The 16,054-nt window shown below is 39.6% G+C and overlaps 1 protein-coding gene across 1 annotated transcript in view; it reads right to left on the reverse strand.

The window, feature by feature from the left end:
- LOC122738403 (60S ribosomal protein L8-like) overlaps window positions 1–9,241 on the reverse strand; it is an 80,200-nt gene extending 70,959 nt beyond the window's left edge. The window contains 2 exon segments of the mRNA XM_043980448.1: window positions 3,246–3,375; window positions 9,142–9,241. Of these exon segments, the coding sequence (XP_043836383.1) occupies window positions 3,246–3,375; window positions 9,142–9,241 (230 nt within the window).
- Window positions 9,242–16,054: the final 6,813 nt, after the last annotated feature.

Below are 16,054 nucleotides of genomic sequence, written 5' to 3' on the forward strand. Positions count from 1 at the left end.
GGTACTGTGCCTAGCACATCATTAAATTTTAAAAAGCCCACCTAGAATTCACTTAGATGAAGCGGAAGATGAGATCAGCTATTCTATTCAAAATGACATAAGCTATCACTCAGCTGACTGCTTCTTGTGGCTGTCATTCTTTTTGGTAACTTTATTCAATAATGCTCATTCCCTATAGTTTCTGGAGATACCTTGAGTTATAAGATGATCTATACTTATGGTATGGAAAACCAGAATGCTCAACCTAGGCCCTGTACTTTCCTGTGTTGCTTGTAAGGCCAGGAAGATGGGTGGTGATAGAGGAAAGTGGGTAGCATTGATGGAGGAGGACGGCGGCTATCTTGCTGGTACTTTGACATAGTAGAGTGGTAATTTGAACTCAGGTGACCAATTTATTCCCTGAGAGATTACTACCTACTTAATCAGAAACTGAAAATGAGTCCCAGTGCCTCTTCCCCACCCCCTGCTGCCTATCAATTAATTCTCATTAATCAGTGAGGGGAAGTACAGTTAAACAGAGAGATAACTACAGTGGAACAACTGGAGCTTTGCCACAGGGCACACAATTTTAAAAACGCTAACAGCACTTATAGATCTTTGTCATCATTAGAAGTTACTTAGCACCTAGTCAATAAGAACAATTAGTTAAAACAGGTCTCTACCAAAAGACTAGTGAGGATGAGTTATTTCTCTCCTTCCTCCTCCCTTTCTTTAACCATTTTCATCTGTCTCAACTGAGGGCATGCTTTAGTCTCTTGCCCCCATACAAAAATTCCTAGATAAGACTCTGCACCTAACACTGTCAACAAAAATATTCAATCTCAGGTGAAACTGTGTCTGCAGTAGCTCTTAAAGAAACCATCTTCTTGTGGTCAGCCTTCAGTCAGCTTAGGACAAGAAGAGAGTAGAATTCCAAGACCTAATTTTTTTCTCAAGTTAAACAGGGCAAGAGTAGAAAAGGCAGCTAGCCCTGCTGCCACATTCCATACCTTCATGGAATCTCTCTGGCATGAGGCATGGGGACCTAGAATTCTGGAATGTAAGAGCAAATAACAGCCATGTGGCAATCCTAGAGTTGTATTGACAGCCTTGGCTTCTTATTAAAATACTTTTTTTCCCCTCTGGTTAATGTGATGCATTTTGAAATAATATTTGAAGTTCTCTCTTTTGCATTGTATTGAGCAAATCTAAGAGCAAACAAGGCACTAGATAACCATAAAACATCAAGCAACCTTCATGAGGTTGCTTATTATTATGGTTTATCAAGTTGTTCCCATTGTGGAATTGATTGTAGCTAATATGGTAATGACTAGAAGGTCATGATCCAGAAAATATTCTTAAATATATCACCCAAGAAATATGTTACATAACAAGATAAATAAATCTTCTGTAAAATAAACAAATACCTAAAAACTTTTAGAAGAAAAATACATTTTATTTTATTTGTTGTTCCCAAATTTTTTCTTGGAGGAATAAAAAATTTACTTCTTGGGTTTAATTTTTTCATATAATCACCTTATTGTTAGGGAAAGTGAAATTAGCAACACTAAGCCTAAGGTAAGCATGAATCTCTAACTCCTTTTTTAAAAGTTGGCAATAATTGTGTCACATGGAAAATGAGTTTCTTTCCAGATGAAGAAACTTGAAACATGTCTTGTGTGTGAAAATTATTGGTACACTCTCAGAGAACAGATGGAACAATGAGAGGGGGTGGAAGGGGATGTTGTATCATTGTGTGGGTTGTATAGTCGAACAAAAAGGCTGCCTTAAACACACTGAAAATAGAAAAGTTTACCATAGCATTCTGCCTGGGAAGACATTCTTTTGGAACATTCTACAGTGTAGCAGGTACGTTCATAAAATGCTAGAGATAAGAACCTCTTTGGAGGTATCTCCAAAATATCTCTTGGGCAGAGTGAAGGCAAAATACTTATATGCACTAAGCAAGACTTGGCATTAAACACTCGCCCTCACCCTTGATGAAAGAATGAACATTTTTACTTTTGGGGGGAGCAACTTGACTCAATTTAAAGAAATAACAATAGTAGCACTGCCCCCATCATAGTTACTTAGATAGTCACAATATCAAGTCTTAAAATAAATGTTTATATGCCTCAGAGAGTAGAACTCTCTTTTTCAACACACATGTGCATTTAGAAAACAAGTATCCTTTCCTCTCTCCCCTTGAATGTTGCCCTTGAGGGATGCTGCCTCTAGTCCCAGACTTGGGACCTGTCTAATGTAATGTATTGCTCACCCCAGATCTTCTTATAGTCATTGGATCTTAGATGTAAAGCTGGAAGGGGCTATAGAAACCATCAAGTCACACTCCTTCATTATACATATGAGGAACCAGAGAACTAGAAAAATTCAATGGCTTAAGTACATAGAGGCAGTAATTAGCAAGCCTCAGTCTGAATCCTAGATTTCTTGACTTCTATTCTAGCGCAGTTATATGCCTTAAAAAAAAAATGCTTCCTGAAAACAGGTTAACCCAGGAGACTCTAGTGTCAGGGCTTTTGGCTTCCATTTATCTGAGAACTTCCAATCACTTTCCTACCTCAATCCTTTGGGGCCTCTGACCAATGGGGTGGGCTATTCCCATTGTGTGTATAACAGATGGTTGTCCTGAGCCCTGTATCCACAGACCTAGAGGATGCCCTTCGGGACATTGGGTAGATGTAATATAGAGATTTGGGGGGATAATAAGGACAAATATTACATGTGATGAAGAGAGGAATAGATTGCTGTCTGCACCGGTGGAAGGAATATTCACATCAATGACTTAACAGATCCATAGTTGATAGATATGGAAAGATACATGTTTCACCCCAGATCACAAGGTTTACCTCAGGTCACCTCAGTGACTCTCCTACTACCCCCCCCCAAAACTATTCTTTACCTTTACATTAGTCGCCCGCCTTCGTGTTCTATAAAGAATTACAATTATAGCCAGAATTAACTTGAAACTCACACTTTCATCCTGCTTCACAGTTTTTAACATTCATATAAAATCAACATTTAAAAAGTCACTGGAGGATTTTTCCTTAAAATAATTTTGAAAGTTTTTTTTTAATCATTAAAATAATCAACTGGGTTGTTTCTTGTCCCTGCTCTACTTAGACCAAAAAACCTCCAGAAAACTGGAATCGTTTGTTTACCCATTCTTGAGATATGAACAGGTGCCATTTTCCAGAGATGTTAATAAGCATCGCCACCTACTGGTTTGAAAGTGAATCACTTACTTGGTGTTCTGAGCAAACAATTGGACCGCTGTGATGACTAAATGCCGCAGGCATTTGAGCATAACCTTTCCTTCCCCTTTCTTTCCAATACCAAATAAGGGGGCTCTCCCCTCTCGCTTCTGCTGGGCCTCTGGGGGTTAGGCCAAGAGGAGTGGAAAGAGCTAGAAAATGTGTGTATAAATACATGTTCAGGGCTTGCATAACTGATGACTAGTATGAAGCACAGAAGCTGTTCTCCAGAATCCTCTACCTCCTCTTTGAGCAGTGTTCTGGAGGCACAAGAATACCTACAATGCAGAGTCTTCCACCAGCCTGCTCAAGAGCCAAGGTCGAGCCTAAAGGCCCACCTCTTCCAGACTGTTTTGTTGCTCCCCCCACCACCCCCAACGAGAAGCTTTTCCAGATCAATACAGCCAGAGATATCCAGCTCTCTTCTGGACTCCTTTGAAACTGATTGCCATTTGGCAGTTATCATATTTTGTCTGATACTGTTGTTATTGATGTAGATAGCCTATCCTAGACACCTAGGTAGTACAGTGGAGGAAGTGCTGAACCTGGAGTCAGGAAGACCTGAATTCAAACCCAGAATCAGATACTTCCTAGCTGTGAGACCCTGGGCAATTTTATATGCCCATATAAACCAGGGTCTCATGAAAATCTGACCTCTCTTTGCCTCGGTTTTCTCATCTTTAAAATAGGGATAATAATAACACCTGCTTCCCAGGGTTTTGTGAGGATCAAATGAAATGATATTTACAAAGTGCTTTGCAAACTTTAAAGCACGATGTAAATGCAAGGTAGTATTATTATCCTGAATGAGACCATCATTTAATCTCCTAGAATGGTAGCTTCCAAAGTGGATTGCAGAAGACCATTCATTGGAGTTCAGGAAGAAAACATTAGAATGTCTACTCTTGTTTTTAAAACCTAAAAAAATAAGAACTATTTCGAACTTTAAAAAATTTCACTTTATTTTTTTGGTGGGGAAATGAGGATTAAGTGACTTGCCCAGGGTCACACAGCTAGTAAGTTTCAAGTGTCTGAATCTAGATTTGAACTCAAGTCCTCCTGAATCTAGGGCAGGTACTTTATCCACTGCACCACCTAGCTGCCCCCGAGAACTTTATTAATGTTATGTAGACATACACATACATATTCACTTTGGCTCCCTCACTTTTTTAGTGTGAATGACCAATTGTCATGTGTAGTATGATGTATTTTTTTTAAGTGGGAATTCTATATGGAGAGTTTGATAGTGTTGCCCTCATTTTCTCATTTACTTTCAGCCTTTTGTAATCTATTACAATTCACCGGTGCCCAGTAAAGTAGATTTATGGATTGCGTGATGTAGCTTTAACTAAACTGAACCTCACAAAATGGGAAAATAGCTCAAAAGATTCCCGCAAAGAAACCATTGATTGAAAGTGATATTAATAACAAGAGCACAAATGAACAATAAGAACATGGCAGAACTGGTCTGTTTACTGCTAAGGTCCCCATCACATTAAGATATTACCAAAGAAATTCAAAATCATCAAGATTATTTTAGTTATAGATTTACCTTTACTATTATTAATGATGAACTTCATCCTATCTGCATGCTGTACCTTGATAATATTAGCTTATGATTGTATAAAGCCATCACAATAATTAAACATTTACAAAACTAAGCTGCTATTGACAAAAATGACATATCCATTACAAAAACTTAAAAAACTAGGAGGCCATGTTTACTAACTCAGAAATCTTCCAAGGGAAGAAAGAGTTTCAGACCATTTGTTAAAAGTATTAAAATGTAACCCCTTCGCAGCTAGGTGGCGCAGTGGATAGAGCACTGGCCCTGGAGTCAGGAGTACCTGAGTTCAAATCTGACCTCAGACACTTAGCACTTACTAGCTGTGTGACCCTGGGCAAGTCACTTAACCCCAATTGCCTCACTTAAAAAAAAATTGTAACCCCTTCCAATTAGGACACAAGAACAACTGATTGAAATTCATCTATATTTGTTAGCTGTGTGACACTGTGCAAGTCACTTAACCCTTCAGTATTCTCATCTGAAAAATGAAGGGCTGGACTAGAACAAAGCTTCATATGGAGTCCATATGGGATCATGTAACTGAATGTGGGGGTCCCAAAAAATTTGACAACAGTAAAAGGTTATGTATACCTATTTTATATACATATATAGCTGGGGTCACATAAAAATTTCTCCTGTGATAAGGTGAAGTCCTGGACTGGAAGACCTATGAGGTAATCTATGATCCGATGGACCCTCAGGAAGATAGAATTTTACTAGTTGAATCTGAAGAAAAATCTTAGTCTAATTGATACAAAGGATTGAAAAAGAAGTATCATGATTTGGTAAGCACATCCAATGATGCATTTCTTTCCATTTGGATCCACATGTCTTTATGAAGCATCTTTTTCAACAGGGGCAGACATTAAAACCATAAACTGAACTTAGAACCACAACTTCAAATGACTATCACGAAGTTTAAGCCAAACTTTTAAAAAATAACAGCATATCCAATCATATTTTTACAAAATTATTTTAAGAGCAAAACCTTGTTTGCAAATTAATGGATAAAATAAAATTGTTTTTAAAATATTTATTTTATTTTTTAGCTCATCCGAAGCTAACTAGGTGGCATAGTGGAGAGAGCACTTAATACGGAACCAGGAAGACTCGAGTTTAAATTCTACAAGAGAAACATCCTTATCCTGGAAGTTTACTCCACCTGTGGACCCCTCACACTAAAAGTACTTCCCACTCCTGCAGATCCTACCTGTAATTAGCCGGTTCCTTCCAGAATCTATTTTAAAGAAGAGGCTGTGTCTTCTTCATTCCTCCTTAGGCTGTAGCCCTGATTATTTGGAGTTTCTCTAACTGTGCCAGTAACCACCCTCCCTACCAGTTCCCCCAATCCTTACACCTCACTTTTCAGCTTCTCTTCTTGTGTCTTCCCTCATTAGCCTATAAGCTCCTTGAAGGCAGGTACTGACTTTCTGCTTATATTTGTTTTGTTTTGTTTGTTTGGGTTTTTGGCAGGGCAATGAGGATTAAGTGACTTGCCCAGGGTCACACAGCTGGTAAGTGTCAAGTGTCTGAGGCTGGATTTGAACTCAGGTCCTCCTGAGTCCAGGGCCAAGTGCTTTATCCACTGTACCACCTAGCTGCCCCCTTTCTATTTATATTTGTATTCCAAGCATTTAGCAAAGTGCCTGGCACATCATAAGCTCTTAATAATAAATGCTTGTTGCTTTGACTGGCTCTAACACTTGGCAAGTCACAATTTCTCTCAGCCTTAATTTCTTCATCTGCAAAATTGGAATAATAGTAATATATGCAGTTGTTGTGAAGATCAAATGTGATAATATGTCAAACACATTCCAAACCTTTAAGTATTATATAAATAAATGCTGTTATAATGATGCTAGTTATAATTATCCAGAATTTTTGTGTATTATAATGATATAGGAATATATTCGTTTATGTATATGATTTAAAAATAAATATACATAGTAAATATTGAGGTTATGTGCTTAGAAATGTTTTAATGATGACGATTTGTGATCAAAAAAGTTCAAAAACCACTTTCCTATAGGATGAGAACCCTATATTACCTTCCTCTGAATCTCTTTCTGTACAGACCTTATACTGAATATTTGTTGATTGATTGATTGAGCAATTAATTCCACCAGTGCCTGTCCAGGGAATTCTGGTTCTGCTCTCAAATTATGAACAACTCACTTCACTTTTCTGGGCCTCAGTTTACTCATTTGTAAAATGAAAGGGCTGGATTAAATCTCCTCTTGCTTTGACATTGTAGAGCTCTAGCCAGTCAGTCGATAAACATGTATTAAGTGCCTACTATGTGCCTGGCACTGTACTAGTCACCAGGAATACAAATACAAACAGAAAGCAATATAGTCACTGCCTTTAGTGAGTTTACATCTGCCCAGTCCCCCCACCAAAATATACCTGCTCTGCCTCCCATTCCTTCAGGGTTCAGCATTCTCCTAGGTGATCCAAGAAACAATAAGGTATTGGTATGTGCTCCTGGCTAATCTGCTACTCTCCATATACTTTATTTGCATTCATGAGGGACCTTCTAGAGAAAATTTATCAGTGTGTGTGCATATATATATATATATATATATCAACAAACCAGCAGTGAGATAATTTGAGCCAAGCCCTTCTTAGATGTCACAGAATCTTAGATTTGGAAGGGAGCTCTGGAGACCACCAAATCCAGCCTTTAGAGGAATCTCCTCTATAATGCTACCCAATAATTGGCTGGCTGTCGTCTGCTTGAAGAGGCAGCATGGTAGGCAACCATAGGCCATTGACACTGGAGTCTGTGAGAATAGAGTTCAAATACTGCCTCATTAGTTCTGCGATCCTGAATAAGACCTGTAACCTCTCTGGGCCTCAGTTTCTGTATCTGTAAAATGAGAGAGTTAGACTTGATGGCCTCTCAGACCCCTCCCAGATCTAAATCTATGATCCCATGATCTCTGGGGAGGGGGAACCCATTATCTCCTTAACTGGTTCAGTCCGTACAATGGCATCAGTGCTACTCAAATCCATAAGAAAACAATGAGAGCTATTTAAACACAGCAAGATTGTTGACTTTGGGATAAATTGGGATTTTTGACATGGGATAAATCAAGCTCTATGTGATCTATATAACCTTAAGAAAGTCACTTAATCCCTGTGAGCCTCAGTTTCTTCATCTGGAAAAGGAGGAGGTTGGACTAGGGTGTCTCTCTCAGGTCCTTTCTGACTTTAAATCTATGATTCTAAATCATATGAGTCTGTGATCTATCACATACATTAATTTTCTTATTTTCCAGATAATGTCCCTAAATTTAATCCACTCATTCCAAAGTGATGCATTTATTTAAACATTATAGCTAGGTATCAAAAAGTCTTCACTGTGGAAGAAACATTTACCGGCTCCCCAGCTGTCCCCAACTGTCAGACCTTCTCCACCATGCCCTCACTTTTAGGTGTTACCTTCTTCCCTTAGAAAGGCAAGGACTGTTTCTTTTTGTTTGTATTTATATTCCCAGCACCTTCCCCCCCACCATAGTAAGCACTCCATAAATGTTTCTAGACTTTTTGGAAAGAGAAGAAATGCTGTCTCTTCATCAAATGTTGGAAGAAATAATGATGTCGGGGCATCTAGATGGCCCAGTGGATAAAGCACAGGCCCTGGATTCAGGAGGACCTGAGTTCAAATCTGGCCTCAGACACTTGACACTAGCTGTGTGACCCTGGGTAAGTCACTTAACCCTCATTGCCCCACAAAAAAACCAAACAAACAAACAAAACACACACACACACACACACACACACACACAAACCCCCAAGAAATAGTGATGTCAGATTTAATCATAACTGGTTCTCTTAAGATATCCCTAGAGATGTGATCATGGAGACTATCATGAGGGAGATTATTTGAGTGTGTTGTATATTGATGCAACTCATCCCACCTAGCTCCTCTTGGAGTCAGTGTTCCAGTGAAGGATGGCCTGAGTAGAATGAGGGACTTTCTTTAGAGAATGAACCTTAAAAGATGAAGTTGGGGCAGCTAGGTGGCGCAATGGATAAAGCACCAGCCCTGGATTCAGGAGGACCTGAGTTCAAATCCAGCCTCAGACACTTGACACTTACTAGCTGTGTGACCCTGGGCAAGTCACTTACCCCTCATTGCCCCGCAAAAAAGAAAGAAAAGTAAAGAAATAAAGATGAAGTCACCATCCAGAAGGGTCAAGGGCCAAGGGTGGGGAGGGGGGATGAGGAGATGGGAAATGGGGTGAGGAGATCAGGGAGCACTGGGAGAAGAGGATACTTCTGAGGACAGTTTCATTAGTATCCTTGTGACTTTACTGGTTTCTTTGTTTGGCTGAGCATATCCCTCAGGGGCCCCCAGCAGCTGGCTCTTATTTGCTGAAGAGCTGACACACTGCTTAGGTATACAGAGGGCCATGTTTACTTACCCACCACCAGCCCTGCCTTGTCCCTCTCTTCTGTGACTTCAGACAATGAGCTCTAGCCATTTCCTTTCCCGGAGGAAGAATAGCTACTGCCATACATTTTCCACCCTGTTATTATTGTTGCAGTAACTCATAATATTATTAAAGTTTTATAGTTAATTTTATCTCCCATATTGGGCATCTCAATGTGCTCGAAGATTTAAAAGTACAATCCAACGGAATCGATAGAGGGAAAATGGAAGGGGCCACCATCCAAGAACAAACCATTGGCAAGGCAGAAAATAGAAGTCTAGGTAGCCGGGCTTTGTTTGTAGGAGAAATAATAGGCTCACCCTCTCTCTGATTCCCTACTATGCTCCTCCCTTCTGCCCCGCCCCTCCATCCTCTAGGAGTCCAGAGCTGGAGTCCAAGTTCCATTCACAATATCCAGGCTCCAGCCCACGCCAGCATCGCCTGCCAGGATCAGCAGCAGGATTTGCCCAGAGCTACTTCCACCCCCAATCCTTTACACAATCCCCTTCTGCAAGCTCCGGGATTTAATCTTTCCACTTCCTGGGAGATAAGGGGCCAATACAACTTGCCAGCAAGCCAAGTAGTACAAGTTGACCCCAGCTCCTTTTCATCCAAGCTGCAGTTGAGCCAGCAGGAACCTTGTAGTGTGACTTCAGCTGCAGGTGCATCTAGACTTCTGTTTTCACTCATGCTGTTGGCAGCAGACCCTTAAAGGGGAAGCTGTCATAATGAAAAGCTAAGGCAATAATCATTTAGGCTTAAAGTTTACCTTGCCTGCCAGCCCAATCAGAAACAAGTGAGCTCTAGTGAAATCAAGGGAGAAGACTCCTCTCAATAGCATTTTGAACTTTATTGAGGATCTGGTTAGCTCTGTTGGATTGTTGAAATGGACTGAGCAAAGGACTGGTGAGGTCAAAAGTTATGGGTCATCTAGCCTTATTTTATCACAGCCGATGGTTACATCCTTCACCCCCTGACAGCTGAGTGATGATCAGTCTGCAACATATACCAAATTAGAAACTCCTAAGAAGAACTAGACTAAAGGATGTCACCAGGGACACATTAATGTATGCCCTCGATCACAAGGGGGTTAAGGCAAAAGATTTGAATAGAAAGATTATACCCTGCATAATCTTTATATATAAAAGGTATCATTTATCTGTCTGCCCTTCTGTCTATGTTTGTATATATGTGTGTATGTGTATTATGTATATATGTATCTATCTATCTCCACCATGCTATGCTGCATCTCAGCATATGCCAGGCCTTGGCAACTCACCCTCTCAGTGTTTAGGCAACTCTCTAGCTGTAGAATAGTTGTGCACTCATAAAGGGAGTTCCTAATACCAATAAAAGGACAGGCTTAGTCAAAATAACACACTTCAGAATAAATGTGTATAAATCTATGTGTGTGTGTACTAAAATACTCCAATGTAGCTGTGATCTCATCACTGTGGATGTACCCTCCAATGGCTGATGCTGATCAGAACCTAACCATGTCTGCCCATCCTATGTGACCCTTGTCCATGTCCTCCTATAAGTTCAACATGATGGAATGGTTTCATACAACCTACAAGAAGTCTTCCTTGTCTTCTCTTGGGATCATGAGAATAAGAGTGAAGCACACTTACTGTCCAACAGGTTATACTTCACTCTCCCCTTCTTGATCAATCCATCTTCTTTTATGAGCATGTATCTCTCCAATAATATCCTTTAGTGTGGTTCTTCTTAGAAGTTCCTTGTTACATCTTAGAGCCTTCTCATGCCTACCATGTCCTCCATTGCCTTTCTTTGTGATATTCAAGCTAGTTCTCTGGAGATTACATGGTCTATGACTCTCAGGCATTCAGCATCACTAATAGAATACTGGCACAAACGTATAGGTTTTTTGTTTCTGAAAGAAGTTTGGGATCATTAAATGAGCCTTGGGATTTCCCAAAGGCAACCCAGCTTGCCTTCTTCCTTTTGCTTAATTATGGGCCCAACTTGTCAATTTCTACTATCTGTCCAAAATATATAAGATATCCTGAAAGTCTTAGAGCAGTTTTAAATTTTAATAGCTTATTGAGTAGAACTGTTAGTTATTCAATAGTAAATGGTAATTAGGAACATCTAGGTAACTCAGTGGAAGTCAAGAATACTCATCTTTCTGAATTCAAATCTGGCCTCATACACTTACTAGCTGTGTGACCCTGGACAAGTCACTTAACTCTGTGTCAGTTCCTCATCTGTAAAATGAACTGGAGAACAAAATGGCAAAGCATTTCAGTATCTCTGCCAAGAAAACTCCAAATGGGGTCATGAAGAGTGGAGCTCAACTGAACAACAAAAATGGTAATTAAAGCTTAAAACTGCTCAGAGACTTTTGGGACACCCTGTATGGATTGCCTACCTAACTGCTTGGCTTAATATGGACAATAAACATTCTTCATGCACTTGATTTTTCCTGTGTGGATGGATGAGCCAAATTTTTTCTAGTCGTTACAGATTTTTTTTCCAAGACATTCCATGGCATTCTGGGACTTGATTTAACCTGCAAGATGTTATCTGCAAACATCAGGTGTACTTCACCATACATATGGATTCCCTCTTCAACTTGGATATTGTTCTGGGTCTCCTAATTCCCCCGTTTTATACTTGTCCTACTAATTTTGATCACTGAACAAGATTCTCTCTGTTGCTACACACTTAGCAATTTTGACGTATGGATAAGAGACTCCTTGGTAGAAGAGGATCTTTAAGTGGGTGTTTTGCTTTATTAAATTAAATGTTATTGCTATTTTAAAGTATATATAATCAAGCATACCTATTTTAGTCAATTGTGTGATGATAAAGATGAGTACCACTATGGAATATCCTTTGTAAAATCTATGTGTACATACGTAATTTCATCAAAATAGGGAACTCCCACTATAAAATCTCCTTCCATTGACTCAGATCAGCAAATCAATGGTAACATATAGTGCTATAGAGACACCTGAAACACTGCCATATTAAGTGACCTGGTCACACAGCACTGTGTATCACAAATAGGACACATGTCCATAAATATCTATATCATCTATATCTACATCTACATCTATATCTGTTATATACATTGTGTAGGTATAAACATGTATACACAGGCAGCTAGGTAGTGAAGTAGATAGAGTGCCAGGCCTGGAGTCTTCTTGAGTTCGAATCTGACCTCAGATGCCTACTACCTGTGTGACCCTGGGCAAGTCACTTATCCTGTTTGCCTCAGTTCCTCAACTGTAAAATGAGCTGGAGAAGAAAAATGGCAAATCATTCTAGTATGTTTGCCAAAAACCAACCAAACAAACAGGATCGTGAAGAGTCAAACATGACTGAAACCACTGAACAACAACATGTACATATGCCTATATATTTTGTGTATATATGTTTATATATAGATATGTATTTGTGCATTTGTTACATATATTTCTGAAGACCTCAGACTATGGTTTAAAAACATTCTTTTCTGTGCCAAGGAGAGATCAGCAAAACACTTGCCACTTTCCCTCCACATACAAATTTTCCTTCCTCAAGCAATTACATGATTGTAAAAACAAGATCATTCTTCTGGTTCTTTGGTAAACACTGGGATAATAACTCGATTCCACATATCTTAGATGGTTACAACATATTTGGCATTCACTACCTAATTTCTTCTTCACAATAACCCTATGAGATTGGTAGCAGAGATATATTATTATCTCCATTTTACCAATGAGGAAACTACCTGCCCTCCAGAGAGGTTGAGACTTAGCCAACATCACACAGTTTGTAGCATCTTCTGATTTGTAAGCCCCAGCTCTCCTGCTGTAGGACCAAGTTCACAGAATGAATGAATGAATGAACAAATGAACAAATGAACATTTGCTATGCTTACTATGGGCAAGCTAAGCAAAGAGATACAAATAAAAAAATGGGACAGCTCCTATTCTCGAGAAGCTCACACTCTAATTAGGGGAGATAATTCACATATGATCATAGACTTAAATCTATAAAAGACTTCTGGGACCATCTAGTTGAACCCACTAATTTTACAGATGAGAAAACTGATGCCCAAGGCAGTTAAGTGACTTGCTCAAGGCCACAAAGGTTGGAGGCATTAGTAGTGGAGTCTGAACTTAGGTCATACCTGGTCAAAGAATTTTTTTCCAGCATACTTATATGAATTCTTCTGGGGAAAAAAATCCTGCTTGGGGTTCTGATTGAAGGATTTTACTAAGCCACAGGTTTTAAAGTTGTAGCAAATTCTAGACAGATCATAGGATTTGGTGCTGCAAGAGACCTTTTTTGTCATTCAGTTGTTCCAGTTGTATCTGACTCTTCATAACTCCATTTGGGGTTTTCTTGGTAAAGATACTAGAATGCCTTTCTGTTTCCTTCTCCAGCTAATTTTGCACATGAGGAAACCAGGGTTAAGTGACTTGCTCAGGGTCACAAAACTAATAGGTTTCTAAGGCTGGATTTGAACTCGGGTCTTCCTGACTCCATGCCCAGAGCTCTGTCCACTGTGCCACCTTAGAGATCATCTAATATATCTTCCCCCAGTTTTACAGATGAAGGAACTCAGGCTCAGGTTACATGACTTGCCCAAGGTCATCCAGTAAACAAGAGCTGAGATTTGAAACCAGGTCTTCTGACTCTAAATTTAATACATTTTCCATAACACCACGCTGATGTTATTTATGGATCTGATTTTGAAGAATGCCTTTAAAAAAGGTTCTTTGTTCTTTAGACTTCGGAGTTATCATCCCCCTGTTTTTCTGCCCCTTTCTTATCTTCAAAAAGCATGTTTTCCTAAGCTAATTCCTGGGCTGCTAGGTGGCACAGGTCTGAAGTCAGGAAAACTCATCATCTCCTGAGTTCAAATCTGGCCTCAGATACTTATTAGCTGTATGACCCTGGGCAAGTCATTCAGCTTTGTTTGCCTCTGGAGAAGGAAATGGCAAACCACCCCAGTACTTTTGCCAAGAAAACCCCAAATGGGGTCACGAAGAGTCAGGTAAGAGTGAAATGACTCAACAACAACTTTTAAAAGGTCTTTTGTTCTTTGGATTTTTAGGTTATCATTATCCTCCTCCTCTTTTTTCTGCCCCCTCCTTATTATCAAAAAGCATGTTTTTCCTGTGCTAATTTATGCACTGCATTGTGCTAGGCACCATACTAAGAAACTTACACTTTTCACAGTAATTAGGATTGAGAAATCAAGCAGAGTAAAGTAATATTCATCCAGCAACCTTCTGAAAAATCCACACGAAAAGATAAATTTCAGCTGGGAACTTATGTGAAGAACATATGACAGTAGTGTGTGTATCACTGTGAAATATTTGGAGTCACCTTTTCTGAAACTCATTTTCTCCATTCAGCTACTCCCAGAAAATGGAGATATTCCAGTATATAATAATATAGGATGGTGCAAGTATATTCTGCCTTTCATCTGGAGTAGCTCAAAGAACTTTGCAAATGCTAATGATTTAAGTAACACGTGAAGAAGCTATTATTACACCAGATAGAGATAGAAAGAGTCTAAATCACAAAAAGGGATTTGCCTCGTGTTACCTCCTAAATCCATGGCAGCAGATTTTCAAACTCCACTTTTTCAACTGATCTGTCTCTCTCTTTGCCAAGGGTTTCTGTGGGATCCCCCTTCTATGCTCCATATCCCTCACCTTGGGGGGGGGGGCAAAAAGAGGGACAGTGACACTGCATGCTCACACACAGGCTAACAGGTTTCTATGCTAACACCTCAGTGCCCCTTTCCTTAGTTTAGCTGCAGAGAGGTATTACTAGGGCAGGTCAAGCTAAAAAGTGACAATGGAGGAAGTGATAAGAGCTCTACACAGATATAAGATCAATAGATGTTGTTGACTAACTATTGATAAGAGGAAGCTGAAGAGCAAAACAGTTGTCCAGCAGCTGCTGTGTGATAACCCTGAAGTACTACTTTCTGTCTTAGAATTACCTCTGTCCTCCCAAAGTCCAGCCAGGTTCTCTGGGAACTTCCTTTGAGTCAGGTCAGGACAAATCCCTGGGAACAGGTTGTGATTTCATCCTGGCACCTTCCTTTTGAGGTAGCCCTGCCCCAAACTACAGAGTGCACTTGGAGATGACCCCTTAGATTTTACTATCACTATAACTTGGAGAGAAGCCAAGCAATCCCCACTGGGCCTGCTCCAGTAATGTTATATTCTTTGAGACTCTGCCCACAAAGGTGAGGAAGTCAGGAAAATTACAAATGCCTGGATATCTCATCTGTGTGTGTGTGTGTGTGTGTGTGTGTGTGTGTGTGTGTGTGTGTGTGTGTAACATAGTTGCATGTGAGGTTCAGAAAAGCCAGATCAATCAGTCAACAAACATTCATTAAGTACCTGCTTTGTGCCAAGCAGTGTACTACAGGCACTGGAGAGATAGATACCAAAATGAAATAACCCCTGTTCTTAAAGAACTTACATCCTATCAGAAGGAGATGTGTGCACATATAAGCATGTACATATAAAGAATAAATAAAAAAGAAACATAAATAATAGTTAATTACCAAAGGAAAGTTCTGGTCTTTAATCTTTCTAGAAATGCTTTGAAACCTTTATATATAGTTAGTTGTTGTTTTTGTTTAGTCATGTTCAACTCTTCATGAACCCATTTGTGATTTTCTTGGCAAAGATATTGTAATGGTTTGCCATTTCCTTCTCCAGTTCATTTTACAGATAAGGAAACTGAGGCAGGGTTAAGTGACTTGCCCAGGGTGCCAAAGCTAGTAAGTGTCTAAGGCCAGATTTGAACTC

Source organism: Dromiciops gliroides, chromosome 2, assembly GCF_019393635.1.
Source record: "Dromiciops gliroides isolate mDroGli1 chromosome 2, mDroGli1.pri, whole genome shotgun sequence".
NCBI classification, from domain to species: domain Eukaryota; kingdom Metazoa; phylum Chordata; class Mammalia; order Microbiotheria; family Microbiotheriidae; genus Dromiciops; species Dromiciops gliroides.